The sequence below is a fragment of the Schistocerca gregaria genome, chromosome 1 (genome assembly GCF_023897955.1).
Source record: "Schistocerca gregaria isolate iqSchGreg1 chromosome 1, iqSchGreg1.2, whole genome shotgun sequence".
Classification (NCBI taxonomy): Eukaryota; Metazoa; Arthropoda; class Insecta; order Orthoptera; family Acrididae; genus Schistocerca; species Schistocerca gregaria.
In genome coordinates this window covers 653,292,022-653,311,546 of record NC_064920.1, presented here as the reverse complement: position 1 = coordinate 653,311,546, position 19,525 = coordinate 653,292,022, and the positions used below count along the sequence as shown (strand labels likewise).

Genomic DNA, 19,525 nt, shown 5'->3' with positions numbered 1-19,525 from the left:
ACATAAATTATGTTAAATAAGGGTAGGTTTTGATTTTTGAGCCTGTTATGTGATAAAGTGTTAATGTAACAGGTTTTATGTATGGCAAAAGTTTCAATTGTTTATAAAACCTGTTCAAACTAAAAGTGGAAGCTCTTCTTTTCAGGGAATGCAGAACTATAGGGTACTAATTAACAGGAAAAAAATTATGGATTGGCATTTTTTAAAACAGGTTTTTTCCATAAATTATTAAAAAGTTGAGAACACTATAGTAAAAGAACTTTGACACATTAAGTCCAAATAGAGGATTTCTTTGTAATCATAAAGCAATTATCTTTCAAATAAATAACAATAACAATAATAATAATAATAATAATAATAACCAACAAAATATCTAGAATTTTTCTAGAGATACAGCATTTGAAAAGGGTTCCCAAATCCGCATCCTCAAAATGATATGTGCAGTGTCATCTTTGGAAGGCAGTATCTCGGAGCAGAATTTTAACATATGCTAAATTCAACAACATCCAAAACTACAAAGGTAAGATTTTTTCCTAGCCTGCCTGAATTGTTATGGACTATTGAACACTAAATAAGTTTTTCTGATACCTTACTGTGTTGGTGACGAAATTGAAGTATGGCTTTTTTTCTGGTAGAATAACCTGGAAAAGTTCCAGTACATTTCAGTCTCTCTCTCTCTTTTTTACATTCAAAAAGTGGTTTCTTCACTAATGTTTTTGTCTTTATTGTGCATGTCTTATCATTTTACTGCAACATTGCTTTCCCTTTTTCATTGAAATAATTTCACGCATAAGCTACTGAAAGGTGGTAAGAATTGGTCCACATATTACTACTACCCGCCATGCTAGAATAGCACCACTAAGAGATGGTAAAGATACAGGGAGCTCTTGTATAGAAAGACCAGCAGAAGAACGTTGCACTACTGAATTGTGAGGTTATCAACAACAAGTTATGGTGTATATTCCATTAAATATAACACCTGCTTCTCAATTTTCATATTACCATGATAGTGCTATCTGTACTATGAACTAATCATTTGCAAAGGCTGTCAAACTGCCTTTTTGACATCACAGAACTCTTATCTCTTTCTGACCTACTAACATTTTTATGAACATAGAATATAAAATGTAACTGACACACTTACTGACAGCATTTCGTGCCATTTTCTCCACTGGCTTGACAACTGCAAATGGCTTTAGTTGTACCTCTTTGTTGTTGCCATCAACTGCCTACAAAATGACAAAATAATTACATTGGTATGTAACTTATTAAGTGTAACATACATTGCAATTTGGTTACCTAAAACCCCAGATGAATTAAAGAAGAAAAGCAAAATAGCACTTCCAGAAATTAATTATTTGGTTGATATGTGAACGGAATGGACAGTGTCTTGAAAGGAGGATATAAGATGAACATCAACAAAAGCAAAATGAAGATAATGGAAAGTAGTCAAATTAAATCAGGTGATGCTGAGGGAATTAGATTAGGAAATGAGACACTTAAAGTAGTAAAGGAGCTTTGCTATTTAGGAAGTAAAATAACTGATGATGGTCGAAGTAGAGAGGATATAAAACGTAGACTGGCAATGGCAAGGAAAGCGTTTCTGAAGAAGAGGAATTTGTTAACATCGAGTATAGATTTATGTATCAGGAAGTCGTTTCTGAAAGTATTTGTATGGAGTGTAGCCATGTATGGAAGTAAAATATGGACAATAAATAGTTTGGACAAGAAGAGAATAGAAGCTTTCGAAATGTGGTGTTACAGAAGATTGCTGAAGATAAGGTGGATAGATCACGTAACTAATGAGGAGGTATTGAATAGGATTGGGGAGAAGAGAAGTTTGTGACACAACTTGACCAGAAGAAGGGATCGGTTGGTAGGACATGTTTTGAGGCATCAAGGGATCACAAATTTAGCATTGGAGGGCACCGTGGAGGGTAAAAATCGTAGAGGGAGACCAAGAGACGAATACACTAAGTAGATTCAGAAGGATGTAGGTAGCAGTAGGTACTGGGAGATGAAGAAGCTTGCACAGGACAGAGTAGCATGGAGAGCTGCATCAAACCAGGGTGGGTAAGCTTTATTCAGCAAAATTTGATGTTCCCCTATAGAACTGCATACCCTCAACAAACATAGTAGATTTTCCTGTGGCAAAGAAAAATTAAAACGAGTGCATGAACACATAAAATGTTACCTGTTCTCAAAGTTTATTTACCATTTCTGGGGAAAAAAAGGAGAGAGAGAGAGAGAGAGAGAGAGAGAGAGAGAGAGAGAGAGAGAGAGAGAGAGAGAGAGAGAGAAGACTAGGAAATAAATGTGGGGGAAAAATATGAAGGTATGGACAAGCTTGATGATGTCACCAACAATGAATTACTCACTACATCACAAAACAAACACCTTCAGGTGCTGACAATTCCGGCTGCACGTAATTGGAGCTCAGAAACCATTAGAAGAGAAGTGTCTTTTAGCAACATTTTAACATAGAAAATTTGAGTCCTGGAACTACCGAGTTAATAAATGTGTTTTATCCAAATAATGAGCAGTACAGCATCTTGCCTGATACGAAAGACGCTGTGAGTATAGGAAGAAACAATACAAAAGAAAACATTGATTACATATAATCTTCACGGGCTCTACTCAGTTTTTTTTTCAATTGGAATAGCCTGACTTAAAAATGGGTTTTCGAAATTTTGTTCTCTGACATTTAAGTGGTACATTTTAGTTGGCATCAACAGCACACACTTAGTGGCTTACATACAATACATCAAAATGTTGTACTGATTCATGGAGCTGTACAGGAGACAATTACAAAGAATTTATTTCATGTAATGTTTGTGAAGGAGCAGGAAGAAATGTATGCTGAGGAATTGTGACAAGTGTCCATTAAAAGACTGTATTGTCAGTTTTCTCCACTCAAAATTCGAGGAAAATAATCCAGACATTAAATGAACAAGATTCTATAAAGTGCAGTCAGTGGCTTTCAACTGACACAACTGAAATTATACGGTGCTGAAGCTCAGTTGGGGACTTCCTGATAAGTTAGTGTGGCAGCTGAACAAGTTAACACCACATTCAAACATAGCAAAGTCACAAACTTTTTTTCCCCAGCGATGGCTGAGCTGGCCAGTATAAAAATAAATATAATTTAATGAATCTGTGTTTGCATCAGAAAGAATTTCAGCTAAAAGCACAGAGGTCGTTTTTTGCAATTAGTGATGGTAAAACAGAGTGAGGTATAGGTGGTACTACGAGACACTTAGGTAAGAAGGAAAGTCTCCAGCGATGTCTGGGCAGGCAGATAACAACAACAACAATAAATGGACTTCTCAAATTTTTCTAAGCCAATATTACAAATATAAACTTAAATCTTATCTCTAACATAATGTTTGATTCAACTTGCCGGCCTTAGCAGAATAGCATGACAAACATTCAGACTGCTAACAACAAGAAAGAGTAATGGCCCAGAAACAGCCAAATATAATAAAAACTACTGTGCCACATGAAGACAGTTTATTAAAAAGTCCAGAAGCATGTGCATCATGTCTGAGATTAATACCTCTGATAACAAAAACAAAACAATTTGTAACATTATTACAAGGGAGACAGGGCAACCAAGAGTACAGGATGACGGCATCACCATCGAAGCGAATGGAAACTTGATAAACAACAAGCCGGGAAACGAAAACATTTTGAATAATCATTTTTTAAATGTTGTAGAGAAAATAGGATCTAAATGTTCATTAGAAGACGCAAGGCTGTTAATGGAAGAGGTCTTACCCACACCATTTGATACAACTGAAATTCCACCCACCTCTCCTTCTGAAATTAGGAAGATAATAAACTCTCTCAAAAATAAAAGCTCACATGGAATTGATGGCATTTTTAGCAGGATAATAAAAGTTTGTTCCATGAAATAAGTGGGATTATTAGCCACATATGTAATACACTCCTGGAAATGGAAAAAAGAACACATTGACACCGGCGTGTCAGACCCACCGCACTTGCTCCGGACACTGCGAGAGGGCTGTACAAGCAATGATCACACGCACGGCACAGCGGACACACCAGGAACCGCGGTGTTGGCCGTCGAATGGCGCTAGCTGCGCAGCATTTGTGCACTGCCGCCGTCAGTGTCAGCCAGTTTGCCGTGACATACGGAGCTCCATCGCAGTCTTTAACACTGGTAGCATGCCGCGACAGCGTGGACGTGAACCGTATGTGCAGTTGACGGACTTTGAGCGAGGGCATGAGGTCTCCACAGTACATCGATGTTGTCGCCAGTGGTCGGCGGAAGGTGCACGTGCCCGTCGACCTGGGACCGGACCGCAGCGACGCACGGATGCACGCCAAGACCGTTGGATCTTAGGCAGTGCCGTAGGGGACCACACCGCCACTTCCCAGCAAATTAGGGACACTGTTGCTCCTGGGGTATCGGCGAGGACCATTCGCAACCGTCTCCATGAAGCTGGGCTACGGTCCCGCACACCGTTAGGCCGTCTTCCGCTCACGCCCCAACATCGTGCAGCCCGCCTCCAGTGGTGTCGCGACAGGCGTGAATGGAGGGACGAATGGAGACGTGTCGTCTTCAGCGATGAGAGTCGCTTCTGCCTTGGTGCCAATGATGGTCGTATGCGTGTTTGGCGCCGTGCAGGTGAGCGCCACAATCAGGACTGCATACGACCGAGGCACACAGGGCCAACACCCGGCATCATGGTGTGGGGAGCGATCTCCTACACTGGCCGTACACCTCTGGTGATCGTCGAGGGGACACTGAATAGTGCACGGTACATCCAAACCGTCATCGAACCCATCGTTTTACCATTCCTAGACCGGCAAGGGAACTTGCTGTTCCAACAGGACAATGCACGTCCGCATGTATCCCGTGCCACCCAACGTGCTCTAGAAGGTGTAAGTCAACTACCCTGGCCAGCAAGATCTCCGGATCTGTCCCCCATTGAGCATGTTTGGGACTGGATGAAGCGTCGTCTCACGCGGTCTGCACGTCCAGCACGAACGCTGGTCCAACTGAGGCGCCAGGTGGAAATGGCATGGCAAGCCATTCCACAGGACTACATCCAGCATCTCTACGATCGCCTCCATGGGAGAATAGCAGCCTGCATTGCTGCGAAAGGTGGATATACACTGTACTAGTGCCGACATTGTGCATGCTCTGTTGCCTGTGTCTACTTGCCTGTGGTTCTGTCAGTGTGATCATGTGATGTATCTGACCCCAGGAATGTGTCAAAGTTTCCCCTTCCTGGGACAATGAATTCACGGTGTTCTTATTTCAATTTTCAGGAGTGTAGCTCTCTGAAGCAGGGTATTTTCCCAGATAGACTGAAGTATGCCATTGTTAAACCACTGCATAAAAAAGGGGATACGTCTGATGTCAACAAATACTGCCCAATCTCTCATCTGACTGCCTTATCCAAAATTCTTGAAAAAAGTAATGTATTGTAGAGTAGCTTCACACCTTTGTAAAAATAAAGTTTTAACAAAATGTCAGTTTGGTTTCCAGAAGCGTTTTTCCAACCGAAAATGCTATATATACTTTCACTAATGAAATATTAAATGCTCTGAGTAACCGGAAGTCACTCGTTGGGAACTTTTTGTGATCTATCAAAAGCTTTTGATTGTGTAAATCATGGAATACTTCTAGATTAGCTCAAGTACTGTGGTATGAATGGGACAGTGCTCAAATAGTTTAAATCATATCTAACTGGAAGAGTGCAGAAAGCTGAAATAAACAGTTCACATAATATGCAAAAAACTGATGATTTCTTAAACTGAGGAACAATCAAGAATGGGGTGCCACAAGGTTCGGTCTTGGGGGACCTCTGCTGTTCTTAATATATATTAATGACTTGCCATTCTACATTCACGCAGATGCAAAGCTGGTACTTTTTGCCGATGATACAAGTATAGCCATCACACCCAACAGTCAAGAATCAACTGGTGAAATTGTAAATGACATTTTTCAGAAAATCATTAAGTGGTTCTCTGCAAATAGGCTCTCATTAAACTTTGACAAAACACAGTATATACAGTTCCACACATTAAATGGAATGACACCATTAATAAATATGGACTTCGATCAGAAATCGGTAGGTAAGGTAGGATATTCGACATTTCTAGGTGTATGCACTGATGAGGGGTTGAACTGGAAAAAAACACACTGAGGATCTGCTGAAACATTTGAGTTCAGCTACTTATGCTATTAGGGTCATTGCAAATATTGGCGATATACATCTGAGTAAATTAACACCTATTTTCATTCTCTGCTTTCGTATGGAATCATATTCTGGGGTAACTCCTCATTGAGTAAAAGAGTGTTCATCGCACAAAAGCGTGTAATCAGAATAATTGCTGGAGTTCATCCAAGATCATCCTGCAGACACTTATTTAAAGAGCTAGAAATCTTCACTGTAGCCTCACGATTATATAATTGTTGTCAACAATCCGAACGAATTCAAAAGTAACAGCAGTGTACATGGTTACAACACTAGGAGAAAGGATGACCTTCACTACTCAAGGTTAAATCTAACTTTAGCTCAGAAGGGGGTAAATTATGCTGCCACAAAAGTCTTTGGTCACTTACCTAATAGCATCGGAAGTATAACAGATAGCCATATAGTATTTAAAAAGAAATGAAAAGAATTTCTTAATGGCAGCTCCTCCTCTCATTAAATGAATTTTTGGATATAGTAAGTGGATAATTTCTCAACCCCCACCCCCACATAAAAAAATTGAGTGTCATGTAATATTTTGTGTAATGTAATATATTGTATAGGCACCTCTTATTCACTTGATACATTCCACATCATTACGAAGTGTCGTATTCATGATCTATGGAACAAGTGCTAATCTAATCTAATCTAACTGCTACAAGGACAAGAACTTTCTACAACTCCCAACCAATGTATAACCAGGAATAACTGGGGCTACAAGAATCAGTAGTGACGCAAAACCAGATCTCACATCCATTTTGTATAACAAGAGGCAAACTTTATTTGCAGAACTAAATGATTTATGTCTTTTTTCCCCAGCTCATATTTTTGCCAAGTTATGGTATTTTCATATGGTTGGTGATATATGTGCTAAAGAGAAAATCTGCCTATAAAATTTCTACACACTCATAGTCCATCAGACATTTTTCTGGTCTGAGAGACAAGATTCACGTGTCCTGCATGTCACTGGACTTGTGGACTCTCTGAACACAGTGAATAGAACTTGCAGTTCACTCAAGAATTCATGACAAATGTTTATATCCAATTTTTGAAAATACTGAAGGCACTTAAAGAACAATGACCTACATTTTAGAATTATTATTTTTTTTAAATAATATTCCCTTAAGCAATATAATCAAACTTGTTTGAACTACTCAATACTGTTCACTCCTCACTGTTTATTACTTAACAACATCCATTTTGCTTTAAAAACTTGAAGGAGTGAAAAACCCATTAATTTTGTTTTTCATTTGGTTGAGTGCTTTGGAACAACAATTACAATAATAATTATAATAATAATAATGATGATGATGAAGAATTGGTAAATAAGGATGATATAAATTAATTTATATATTTGAAAACATTTATTTACTCCACCTGACAAGCTACGGCTGTGAAATTCCAAAAACTTTAGCTGCCTGTAAAACACAAACCATTTGGAACAGAGCAAAAATATTTTAGATTCTTACTTAAATCCATAAATGGAACAAATATGCTTTAATATACCAAAATCTAAGACCACAGGCACCAAGGTGTAGTTGGAATGACCCACATATAAACTATTCACTGCAGCATGTAAATGGGAAATAAATAAATGAATAAAAAATCAGAAATTTGTAACTGTCATACCTGATCTTCCAATTTTCTCACACACTTCTGGCGCCTGTGACTGAAGTCAACAATAGACTCCATCTTTTCAAACTGGGCTTTATGAATGCTGTTGAAATCTGGCATTTTGCGAGCTGAGCCTTTTCCTTTCAATGACGTATCCTTCGAACTGGAAGGAAACTTTTTACTGGATGAAGTTTTCAGAATACTGGCCGGACGTTTCTTGACTGAAGGATGTGGAGCTGTGAATCACAAGATCTTCAGTTCACATTCACTAATTAAGTATCTTGTGATCATTCTTACATTATTGTTAGTATTTGTAGGCATTTTTCATCAGTTGCTGGTTTTCAATGCTGTCAATCGTTTGTTGAACAACTATTTCCTGTCTTTTACAACTGAATTTTATTTGGTTACTTAACAAAGTTTAAGAATCATGAAAGAAGGTTGTATACGTGGAAGAACCCTGGAGATACTAAAAGGTATCAGATAGATTATATAATGGTAAGACAGAGATTTAGGAACCAGGTTTTAAGTTGTAAGACATTTCCAGGGGCAGATGTGGACTCTGACCACAATCTATTGGTTATGACCTGTAGATTAAAACTGAAGAAACTGCAAAAATGTGGGAAATTAAGGAGATGGGACCTGGATAAACTGAAAGAACCAGAGGTTGTACAGAGTTTCAGAGAGAGCATAAGGGAACAATTGACAGGAATAGGGGAAAGAAATACAGTAGAAGAAGAATGGGTAGCTCTGAGGGATGTAGTAGTGAAGGCAGCAGAGGATAAAGTAGGTACAAAGACGAGAGCTGCTAGAAATCCTTGGGTAACAGAAGAAATATTGAATTTAATTGATGAAAGGAGAAAATATAAAAATGCAGTAAATGAAGCAGGCAAAAAGGAATACAAACGTCTCAAAAATGAGATCGACAGGAAGTGCAAAATGGCTAAACAGGGATGGTTAGAGGACAAATGTAAGGATGTAGAAGCTTATCTCACTAGGGGTAAGATAGATACTGCCTACAGGAAAATTAAAGAGACCTTTGGAGAGAAGAGAACCACGTGTATGAATATCAAGAGCTCAGATGGCAACCCAGTTCTAAGCAAAGTAGGGAATGCAGAAAGGTGGAAGGAGTATATAGAAGGTTTATACAAGGGCGATGTACTTGAGGACAATATTATGGAAATAGAAGAGGATGTAGATGAAGACGAAATGGGAGATACGATACTGCGTGAAGAGTTAGACAGAGCACTGAAAGACCTGAGTCGGAACAAGGCCCCCGGAGTAGACAACATTCCATTAGAACTACTGACGGCCTTGGGAGAGCCAGTCATGACAAAACTCTACCAGCTGGTGAGGAATATGTATGAGACAGGCGAAATACCCTCAGACTTCAAGAAGAATATAATAATTCCAATCCCAAAGAAAGCAGGTGCTGACAGATGTGAAAATTACCAAACTATCAGTTTAATAAGCCACGGCTGCAAAATACTAACACGAATTCTTTATAGACGAATGGAAAAACTGGTAGATGCAGACCTCGGGGAGGATCAGTTTGGATTCCGTCGAAATGTTGGAACACATGAGGCAATACTGACGTTACGACTTATCTTAGAAGAAAGATTAAGAAAAGGCAAACCTACGTTTCTAGCATTTGTAGACTTAGAGAAAGCTTTTGACAATGTTGACTGGAATACTCTTTTTCAAATTCTAAAGGTGGCAGGGGTAAAATACAGGGAGCGAAAGGCTATTTATAATTTGTACAGAAACCAGATGGCAGTAATAAGAGTCGAGGGGCATGAAAGGGAAGCAGTGGTTGGGAAAGGAGTGAGACAGGGTTGTAGCCTCTCCCCGATGTTGTTCAATCTGTATATTGAGCAAGCAGTAAAGGAAACAAAAGAAAAATTTGGAGTAGGTATTCAAATTCATGGAGACGAAGTAAAAACTTTGAGGTTCGCCGATGACATTGTAATTCTGTCAGAGACAGCAAAGGACTTGGAAGAGCAGTTGAACGGAATGGACAGTGTCTTGAAAGGAGGATATAAGATGAACATTAACAAAAGCAAAACAAGGATAATGGAATGTAGTCAAATTAAATCGGGTGATGCTGAGGGAATTAGATTAGGAAATGAGACACTTAAAGTAGTAAAGGAGTTTTGCTATTTAGGAAGTAAAATAACTGATGATGGTCGAAGTAGAGAGGATATAAAATGTAGACTGGCAATGGCAAGGAAAGCGTTTCTGAAGAAGAGAAATTTGTTAACATCGAATATAGATTTATGTATCAGGAAGTCGTTTCTGAAAGTATTTGTTTGGAGTGTAGCCATGTATGGAAGTGAAACATGGACGATAACTAGTTTGGACAAGAAGAGAATAGAAGCTTTCGAAATGTGGTGCTACAGAAGAATACTGAAGATAAGGTGGATAGATCACGTAACTAATGAGGAGGTATTGAATGGGATTGGGGAGAAGAGAAGTTTGTGGCACAACTTGACTAGAAGAAGGGATCGGTTGGTAGGACATGTTTTGAGGCATCAAGGGATCACAAATTTAGCATTGGAGGGCAGCGTGGAGGGTAAAAATCGTAGAGGGAGACCAAGATATGAGTACACTAAGCAGATTCAGAAGGATGTAGGTTGCAGTAGGTACTGGGAGATGAAGCAGCTTGCACAGGATAGAGTAGCATGGAGAGCTGCATCAAACCAGTCTCAGGACTGAAGACAACAACAACACTTAACAAATGTGTGAAGCCTCATAGCTTAGACTATTTGGTGGTGAACAATACTACTACTACTACTACTACTACTACTACTACTACTACTACTACTAGTAGTAGTAGTAGTAGTAGTAGTAGTAGTAGTAGTAGTAGTATTATAGAAGACTATGCCTCTAGCAATTGAGAGAAAAATGTTATGTTAAGAAATAAAACTAATTTGTAACTGATGAGTAACAATTATTATTCTCTACAAAGGGAACAGCATTTGCAACACGTTTTACATGATGCAAAGCAATTTTCCTCAGAAATAAATTATGCAGAACATGATTCTAATTTTATCCTTAAAAACATATCAGAAACAGACCACATGGATATGATTCTCCCAAACAGAATATTGCTATATGTGTACAGCACAATTCGGTCTCTATTTTAAAAAGTCAAGTACTTTTTACATGTGCATGAATGTAAGTAAATAAAATTAGTTAGCTGTACTTCACAAGTCAACCTTTTACACATGCAAATAATAAAAACTAATCAACTAAGACAAGACTATATCAGTGTAAGTGATTAATGATGAGTGTATTGCAAAGTGGTATTAGCATTTAGCTATCAGAAAAAAATTCAATTCAGGTGTGCAACAATGTCCATAAATAAAAAGTTATATAACTGATTGATGCAATTTTAAGGTAAAATTTGTGTTATGGCTATGTAATGAAAATTTCTTATGTTCTTTAATTGACATCTTTACCAATGATCTGACACTGAGCTGAGGACAGTGGGAAGACTTACTTCCTTTGTAGTGGCTGCTTCTCTGTTTACTGTTCACTGAAACTGGAGTTGAAAATTTTGGAGTACTGTCCACAGAGTTAGAAAAAGATGCTGTTTCTACTGCAGCTGCAAACCTAACGGAACGTTTGCGAGCAGGTGTCTGAAGAATGGAATCTTGTTCAGCCACTTCAAATGTACTATTCAGAATTTCGGCAATATCCTCCTCATTCTGATCAGTAATTGGCACTAAAAGTTCATCATTTCTTTCTACATTTTCTATCATATACGTAGAAGTAATCCCACATTCTTGTAATGGCGATGCAAGATCACTAAACTCTGAAACAGAAAATAAAGGAAACAAATAAAAGTGGCATGAAAAATTACATAAAAATGTAGAAAGAATAATACTGTAGCTTGGACCTCAATGGTTTCTATAATTAACATGTACGATAAAAATACTGGATGTATGTGCCCTATCATGGTAGTTAAAATAAGAGTTCCATGACATCCAGCACAAGTGCTTATACGCTGCAGATTTATTCTTGTTACTTGTGATGCAATAATATCAGTCTGTAGTAAATAATTTGACAAAAGGTTGAACTACAAGTTCTGTTAATTGTATTAAAATCTCCGACATTAAACACAGTAAACATTTCCTTGTGTGCAATTAGTGACATTCACATTAAACACATGTTAAATTTGTGAAAAAGGAGAAACGAGAAAATTAAATCAGCTGCTGAAATATTCCACTAGTTAATACATTAAAAACAGACCTCGTTGTCCATAACTTACCATTGCACACAAACATCCAACATTATAAGAGAACTAATGAGGCTAAATGAAACCAACATGAATGTTATTCTGAGATCAGTAGTTCAATTAAAATATAAAACATTTATTGTAGCCTCTTTTAACGTATCTTTCATGAGCACTGCATAAGTGCCACAGAGAAAATTGCAAGTCAGTGACATAACATTTTGCTAGTTTCTCTTTGTTGTTGGTATGTGCTTTCCATGAAATATGATAGTGTCCAGGAGGTAAAAATTATAGTGTGCTCTATCAGCATTATATGGTGTATAAAGACTGGAACTCAGGATCTTTGCCTTTCATGGGTAGGTGCTCTACCATCTGAGCTAGCCAATCAGGACTCACGACCCATCCTCACAGCTTTAATTCTGCCAGTACCTAGTCTCCTACCTTCCAAACTACACCAGTTCTGCAAGTCTCACAGGAGAGCTTCTGTGAAATTTGGAAAGTAGGAGACGAGGTAGTGGCAGAATTAAAGCTGCGAGGATGGGTCGTGAGTCGTGCTTGGGTAGCTCAGATGGTAGAGCACTTGCCCGCGAAAGGCGAAGGTCCAGAGTTCGAGTCTCGGACCACTCGGTCTGGCACACAGTTTTAGTCTGCCAGGAAGTTTCAAATTAGAGCTGCTTATGCTCAAATAATCTGTTCTACTATTTCTAGAAATTTATGATGATGTCTCTAAATATGGGAGCTATTACATTCTAACAAAAAATGAAAATTAAACACCAATTACATTGAGAGCAGGAACAAAAAATATTTGTTGGTTTACAAAGCATCCACAGTGTGAAAACCAGTAAAGTATGGGCAATAAGCAAGGGAGAAGAATATTGTAACAGATGTAAATCACAATGCTAACAATAAGGCAATCATACAAACACATAGGACATAGGCTTCTGCTGATATGTCTATTCAATTAGAATACTTTTGGCCATACTGTCGTGTCACAACATAAAATTCTTATCACAATAAAGTGAGCTGATGTATCAGCATTATTTTAGCAGCCTTTTTCAGGGATAGACTTCTTGTTGGAAGTATGTACTTTTGTATATTGCATCAATACTGTTGTCATACCACCACCACCACCACCACCACCACCATCAAAATTCAGCCTTTTTTGGCTCTAAAATATATTTTTCCCATTGTAGAACAGAGTGGGGGGCTTACGGCAGAATATTTGTGACACTCAGGAGAAAGACGACTCTGTAATGCCAAGCACCAACCAGTGAGACAGTGGCTGTCAGACTTGGTATGGATTTTTTACGCCTGTCCAGAAAATGAAACTACTGGTAATGTTACTAAAGCACTACTTTGAGCCATATCATTTCCTTTGTTTTTGTGGAGTCCACATATGAAGTCTAGGGTTATGACCCTCCATCACGATGATAAACGCACAGAGACCTCATGTATTCCCTCCGAATGAAGTCCTACTACAGTCCTGAGGCGAAGATCAATTATAGTAAAGTTTTTATGGGACAGGTCACCTTCAATGCTCGTCATAGTGAATAGGATCTGCCAGGACTGCAATACAAAGGACCGATGACAAAATCTAGATCCAGAGAGCTGTTGTCAGCTGCAATGTGTACTTCTGAAACATGGGGTCACTGATCAGGAGGGGGAGCAAAGCCGGGAGTTGGGCTGCATGTAGTGCCACTCAGTGGTTAGCATTGTCAACTGGTGTGCTGTGCGTGGACAGTTTGAACTCAACCAACAGCAATAATTTGTTATTTACTATTTATCATTTCTGTAATATTTTAGAAATTTCTTGATTTGTCTAAATTGCAGCATCCATTCAGGAATCAAGTTCTGTTCTGGCAGTATACTGGGACTCATAGTAAACATGTTTTCGTGCTTTGTGTGGTACTTTACAGACAACCCTGCTTTTGAATTTAGACTTTATTGTCGATACACTGTGTAAAGAAATGGAAAGGGGGGGGGAGGAGGGGACGAGACACTTTACATTGGTGCACTTCAGAAATTTGAAGTTTATTCAGGGGTGACCATTTCTGTGCAGCACTATGGTTTTTTGAGTTGGACAACATCATTGTAGGAGGTTAAATCCATTTTCATCCATCTCAATACAGATGGCACAGCTGCATTTTATGTTGACAAATTAAACTGACTTAAAATATTACTGTGAAAGTACACATATAATGAATAAAATTTAAAGTAACATATTTTTAAGGTTGTATGTCAGAAATATTCTTATACTTTAAAGAGAAGTGCATGACAAGCTCCTCAGTTTCAATGTCATTCATGAAGACTTACGACACTAAATGAGGAGAGCTATTACCCAGGTTTATTGGCTTGCTTACATTATATTGTTTATTATGCAAAGTTCTGAATAGTTACAAAGCAACAAAGACTGGGATTATAACAGGATGACATTGAGTGACACTCATTTGTGGAAGCAATGCCTCAGTTTCTTTGAAATGTGATAGAGATGTCATAAAATCTGTGTTAAACATGTGAAAAAGAGGTATATTGTATACTGACTGCAAGTGCTGGTACAACGGCAAATGTAGAAGTAATGGATATGCTGTCACTGCATAGTAAGTGCCACAAAAAATGGTATAATGAACACACTGATTCCAAAAGAAAACAATAATGTGTGTGGCAACAGATGATTGAGAGATAGTGAATTCAAAATATCAAGAACTTGTTAGATTAGATCATGAGTACGGCACTTCGTAATGATGTGGATCGTGTCAGGTTAATAAAAGGTGTCTATACAAGATATTACATTAGACAAAGTTTTACATAACACTCAAGAGCCGGATATGAAATATAAAGCACTCTCAGGAACATTGCTTAGCACGAGACAACTTTGTTACTAACCAGTCATTCCGTACAGGAAACATGATGTCTACCAAACAAAATGTGCAGATAAGCTCCAACACTATAAGTACAGCCCCAAAAATAGTGCTGTCAAATTTTCAGCACTACACACTAACTGTGGTAATAAAACCAATGTAGACAAACAGAAAAGCAACAACAAAAATTCTGAAAATAAAATTCTGAAATGAGCTTCTTGATGTGAAGATGCACCAAAGGACTACTTCTGTACACTGAAAGTCATGAGAAAGGCCTCTCCACAGGTTTTAGAGAGAGAGCAGACATTCAAAACATTAGGTTTTCATGGATATTAAACCAGATGTCACGGTAAATGAAGTGGTAGAAATATGCCTGCCACAGCTTTCATAAAGTGTCACCCATCCAGTACTAACTTGGTATCCTACGGCACAGCTGGTGCTTCGTTTCTCCTCACATCCTTTCTTCACCCGTCCTCCTCCTAGCATACAAGCTACATATCCCACCCATTGGATTCTTTTGCTCTTTAGCTTCTGCAGTATTTTCAGTTGTTGCATCAAGAGGGAGATTTCCTTATTCTTTCTCCTTCTTCATTCTCCTTTATAGAAGATCGGTCCGCATATCTTCCCCATTAATTTTCTTTCAAATATTGATGGTTTATCCTTTTCTTGTTTAGTCATGCTCCAGGTTTCTGAACTGTTCGTGACTCCTGGGCATATTAATGTATCATATTTTCATATTAGTATTTGTTTAAGTGTCTCACTAAGCACTCCAATATCCCAAGTATTTGAAGAGAAACTCTCTTGAATGTCATACCATCTATATCAAGAAATTATTGCTGCTCTTGTCTTCTTCCTAAGTGCATGAGCTCTGTTTTGCCTTGATTCACCTTTAGCCCAACCTCCTGTGCATACTTTTACATTTTCTAATACATTTCCCTAACTCATTGTGGCGTCACAAGCACAGCACGCACCACCAGGCAGCACCACAAGTGTAATTAGTTTGACAAGCCACTGCAGAGAAGGTACACAGCCCAGTGACTGCTGCACCAAGAAGTCTCTCAGCACTAGCGCCACCAGAGAAGCGATATGCATCAGCACCACAGTGGAGCGGGCAGTTACAAGTCAGCTCGACTATCAAGAAGACTGCCTGCTACTTGTGTACTTTGCGTCTCCATCTGCTTCTAGCAAGTCCACACCCACCTAACTTCAGTGAATATTTAGTGCAACAAGAACTGTTTATTATCAAGCCTTAGCTTCGGGAGTATCTGCTGTCGGTACCAATTTGTAACCGCAATAAATGTGAGCGTTCTTGTCACTAATATTATCACTGTTCGCCTCATTTTCCTCTCATAGCGATTCCCTCAGCACACTATAAGTAGTTGTGGGTGGTGACAAGTAAAATCTCCTCCTGTGGTTGTATCAAAAGTACAGTAAACAAGCTGGAGCCGAGAAAGGAATGGATTTGCACAAGTTACATTATTAGTTTCTGGTTTTCTCCACCTACCCACTCTTATTACTTGTTATTTCCTTTTATATGTCTAGTGTGTGGACTTCTGACACAAGACAGACACTACTACAGAGACGAGTGTGTTATTTTGTGTGCAGTGTCCAACCCAAATTCGTTACAGGCACGGCTTCTGCATCACAAGACATTTCTCCAATGTGTGTTATTCAGTTACAGGTAGGGCAAATCAAGAAGTTTGCTGCAAGCTGTCATGCAGCTAACACAACAACAGCCTCAGCTGCAGCCTCCATCAGCCATTCCACCATACTGCAGTTTCAGTAAATTGCACAAGGACTGGTCAGAATACTTAGTTCAACTGATGAACCATATGGAGGTACATCAACTGTAGCATACAAACAACAAAGCATTTTTTCTTTCCGTAGTGGACACAGAAGTTTACACGCTCACAGTGGCATTGTTTCCTGACAAACAACCAGAATGGTTAGAGCTTGAAACTTTAGTTAGCAACTTACTATGATGAACCAACACTCGTGGCTGCTGCAAGGTTCAAGTTTTTCCACCTTCAGTGGGCAACAGGTCAAACTCAAACTGTGGATCACTGAATTACAAGGTTTAACTAGGCACTTCAAATTTTTGTGTTGTCATGGACAATCATACAGTGATGTCATGTTGCATGACACTATAAGTCAAAATATTTGTGACAATAGAATTTGTGCTGCTATTTTGAAATAACCTGATCTTTCTTTAGATGTAGTGTTACAATTAACTAAGGCTCAGAACATTAAGTGTGATATGCAGATATCAAATATTAACTAATTCCATAGTGTTAGTGTTAGTAATGCTATATAATGTAAACAGTCCCGTGCCCATCCTGCCTGTGTGAAAAAGCATGTGACGTCACATACACAGATTAACAGTGCCATGCCACACTAACATAACACTGGTAGACAGAAAAACATTAAAAAGTCTTGCGCAAAGTGCTTTAGTCGCCATCAGCGTGCTCAGTGCCCAAGTTGCGATACTATCTGCCATATTTGTAAGACAAAAGGTCATGTTCTGTCAGTGTGAATGAAAAAGCTGCATGGACAGAAAATTCCAAGCAATAGGCCACTAAATAAGTTAATGTTGTCACGGTGCAGCCAGCCACGAAACAGTGTGAAACGGGTGCTGTAGTAAATGCTGTGAAAGGTTGCCCCAGAACAAAACATTGCGAACACCAGTCAGGTGATTTTCATGTACCAAACAAGTCACGCCAACGCAAACACAGATCCACTACTAAATCTTTGTCCACTTCACCTGTTACATATTGTAGTAGCTCAAGGCAATGGATGGGAAGTGACAGTTATCTCTTGAATATGGAATGTAGTTGGACAAGGTGTTTGTTACATTGGCAGTAGCTAAGAAAAATGTCAAATTGCAACTGGGCACTGGTGCTTCAGTTACACTTCTGAACAAACTTACTTATGAACACTTAGGTTCACCAATAATGAGTCCAGTTGTGCAAGGGTTGTCAGGTTATAATGAACAGGAAAGTCTAGTTTTAGAAACTTTCCATATGTCAGTTACGTTTCAGGTATAATGAAGACAGCTGTACTCACAGTGCTTTCTGCCAATTGTTTGCACAATTATTTTGGCTTAGATTCTTTTGACATTTTTGGATTGTCAGTATATAAACCAGTGTTGCAAATTTCTCCAGGTCTGCCTACATACAAGCTTCAAGACAGAACTTTTTAGCAATAGTCTCGGCTGTGCGCACAATTTTTTAGTGAGCTAGGCAAGTGCCCACTGCCATTAGGGAACAGGCCTATGAACAATTACGACGATGGGAAGCTGATGGGATCATGAGGCCAATCAGTGCAAGTCAGTGGCCTAGCCCATTATTCATCCTTCACAAACCTTCAGGAAGTCTTCGGCTTTGTGTTTATTTTAAGTCGAGTGAAGTCTCAGAAAGTGAGTCACGTACCCTTTGTCTCGCCCAGAGGAACTGGCGGACAGACTATTTGAGGCGCAGCCAATGGTATTGAATGTGTGACCACAGCACCATTCCATCAGTAATCATATGTTGAAGCTGAATGTTTAGTGCGAAGATTCAAGGTGCACATAAGTAAATTCCATGGAACTCACACACAGAAGCAAGTCTTGCAACTGTTCCTGCCACCTACCATGCGATGCCTCGAGAGGGACCTTCCAGGCTGAACTCTTGTGAGGTCGTTGGCATCACACCCTGCTTCATACGCTGTGCCCACCAACGAGAAGTACCACTTAGTACAAACATTCTCACTTTCAGATCCAAGATCCAGGGCGCAGTACTATTCAGGGCCTTCCAGCCTGGACAGTGATGGCAAAGGGGGACCGTTTCATGTGCCACCAGACAACAAGTTCTTAGTTTCTTCCATTAGTGTCACTGCTCAAAAGACACCAAAACCAGCTTCACTCTTTGAAATTTCATGATTCAACCACTGTGTTTCGATTTACTGATTCAGCATGCAATTAGGCGCCAGGGTCGTAGCTGTCCCCTATGGACCAGATGGCATCTCAACCCAAGGCGCTTCCCATGGAGGTGGGCATGCCCTCATTCCTGATACCATCATCACAGCAGCCCATTTCACAGTGCGTGAAGCCTCTGCGCTTTGCTGCCTTCCTCTCGAGGGGTGTCCTCCATCATTCGAGACTATGGCCCTGGATGTAGGAGGGCACCCTCCCTGCGGTTTGTCAGGCGTTCATGTGGGTGCTTGGGGCGAGGCAGCTTCAGTTCCAGTTCTCGTACCATCTGCCGCACCTGTACCCAGGCCTTACCCTTGCCATCAGTTCCACTGCAATCGTATGTGACCTGGGCCAGGAAATTTGAGGTGGAGCACTGTGGTGTCTTAAGAACAGCATGCACCGACAAACAGCAGCATAGGTGTTGGTAGTTTGGTGACACCCCACTCCAGAGGCAGTGTATAGCCCAATGATTGTTGCACCAAGAAGTCGCAGCAGTGACGCTGCCAGAGAAATGATATGCGCCAGCGCCACAGCAGAGCAGGCAATTACAAGCGAGCTCGACTATCCTGCGGCATAATTTGCTTCTAGAGAATCCACACCAGCCCATCTTGAATGAACATTCTCGTGGGACAAGAACTGTTTA

General features: G+C 39.5%; 1 protein-coding gene across 1 annotated transcript in view; it reads right to left on the bottom strand.

The window, feature by feature from the left end:
• The window catches only part of LOC126361189 (uncharacterized), a 156,788-nt gene that overhangs the window by 20,944 nt on the left and 116,319 nt on the right, over window positions 1-19,525 (bottom strand). Inside the window, exons 14-16 of the mRNA XM_050007770.1 lie at window positions 11,341-11,655; window positions 7,857-8,077; window positions 1,145-1,229 (exon numbers count right to left, since the gene is read on the bottom strand). Coding sequence (XP_049863727.1) covers window positions 1,145-1,229; window positions 7,857-8,077; window positions 11,341-11,655 — 621 coding nt within the window. The remainder of the gene's footprint in view (window positions 1-1,144; window positions 1,230-7,856; window positions 8,078-11,340; window positions 11,656-19,525) is intronic.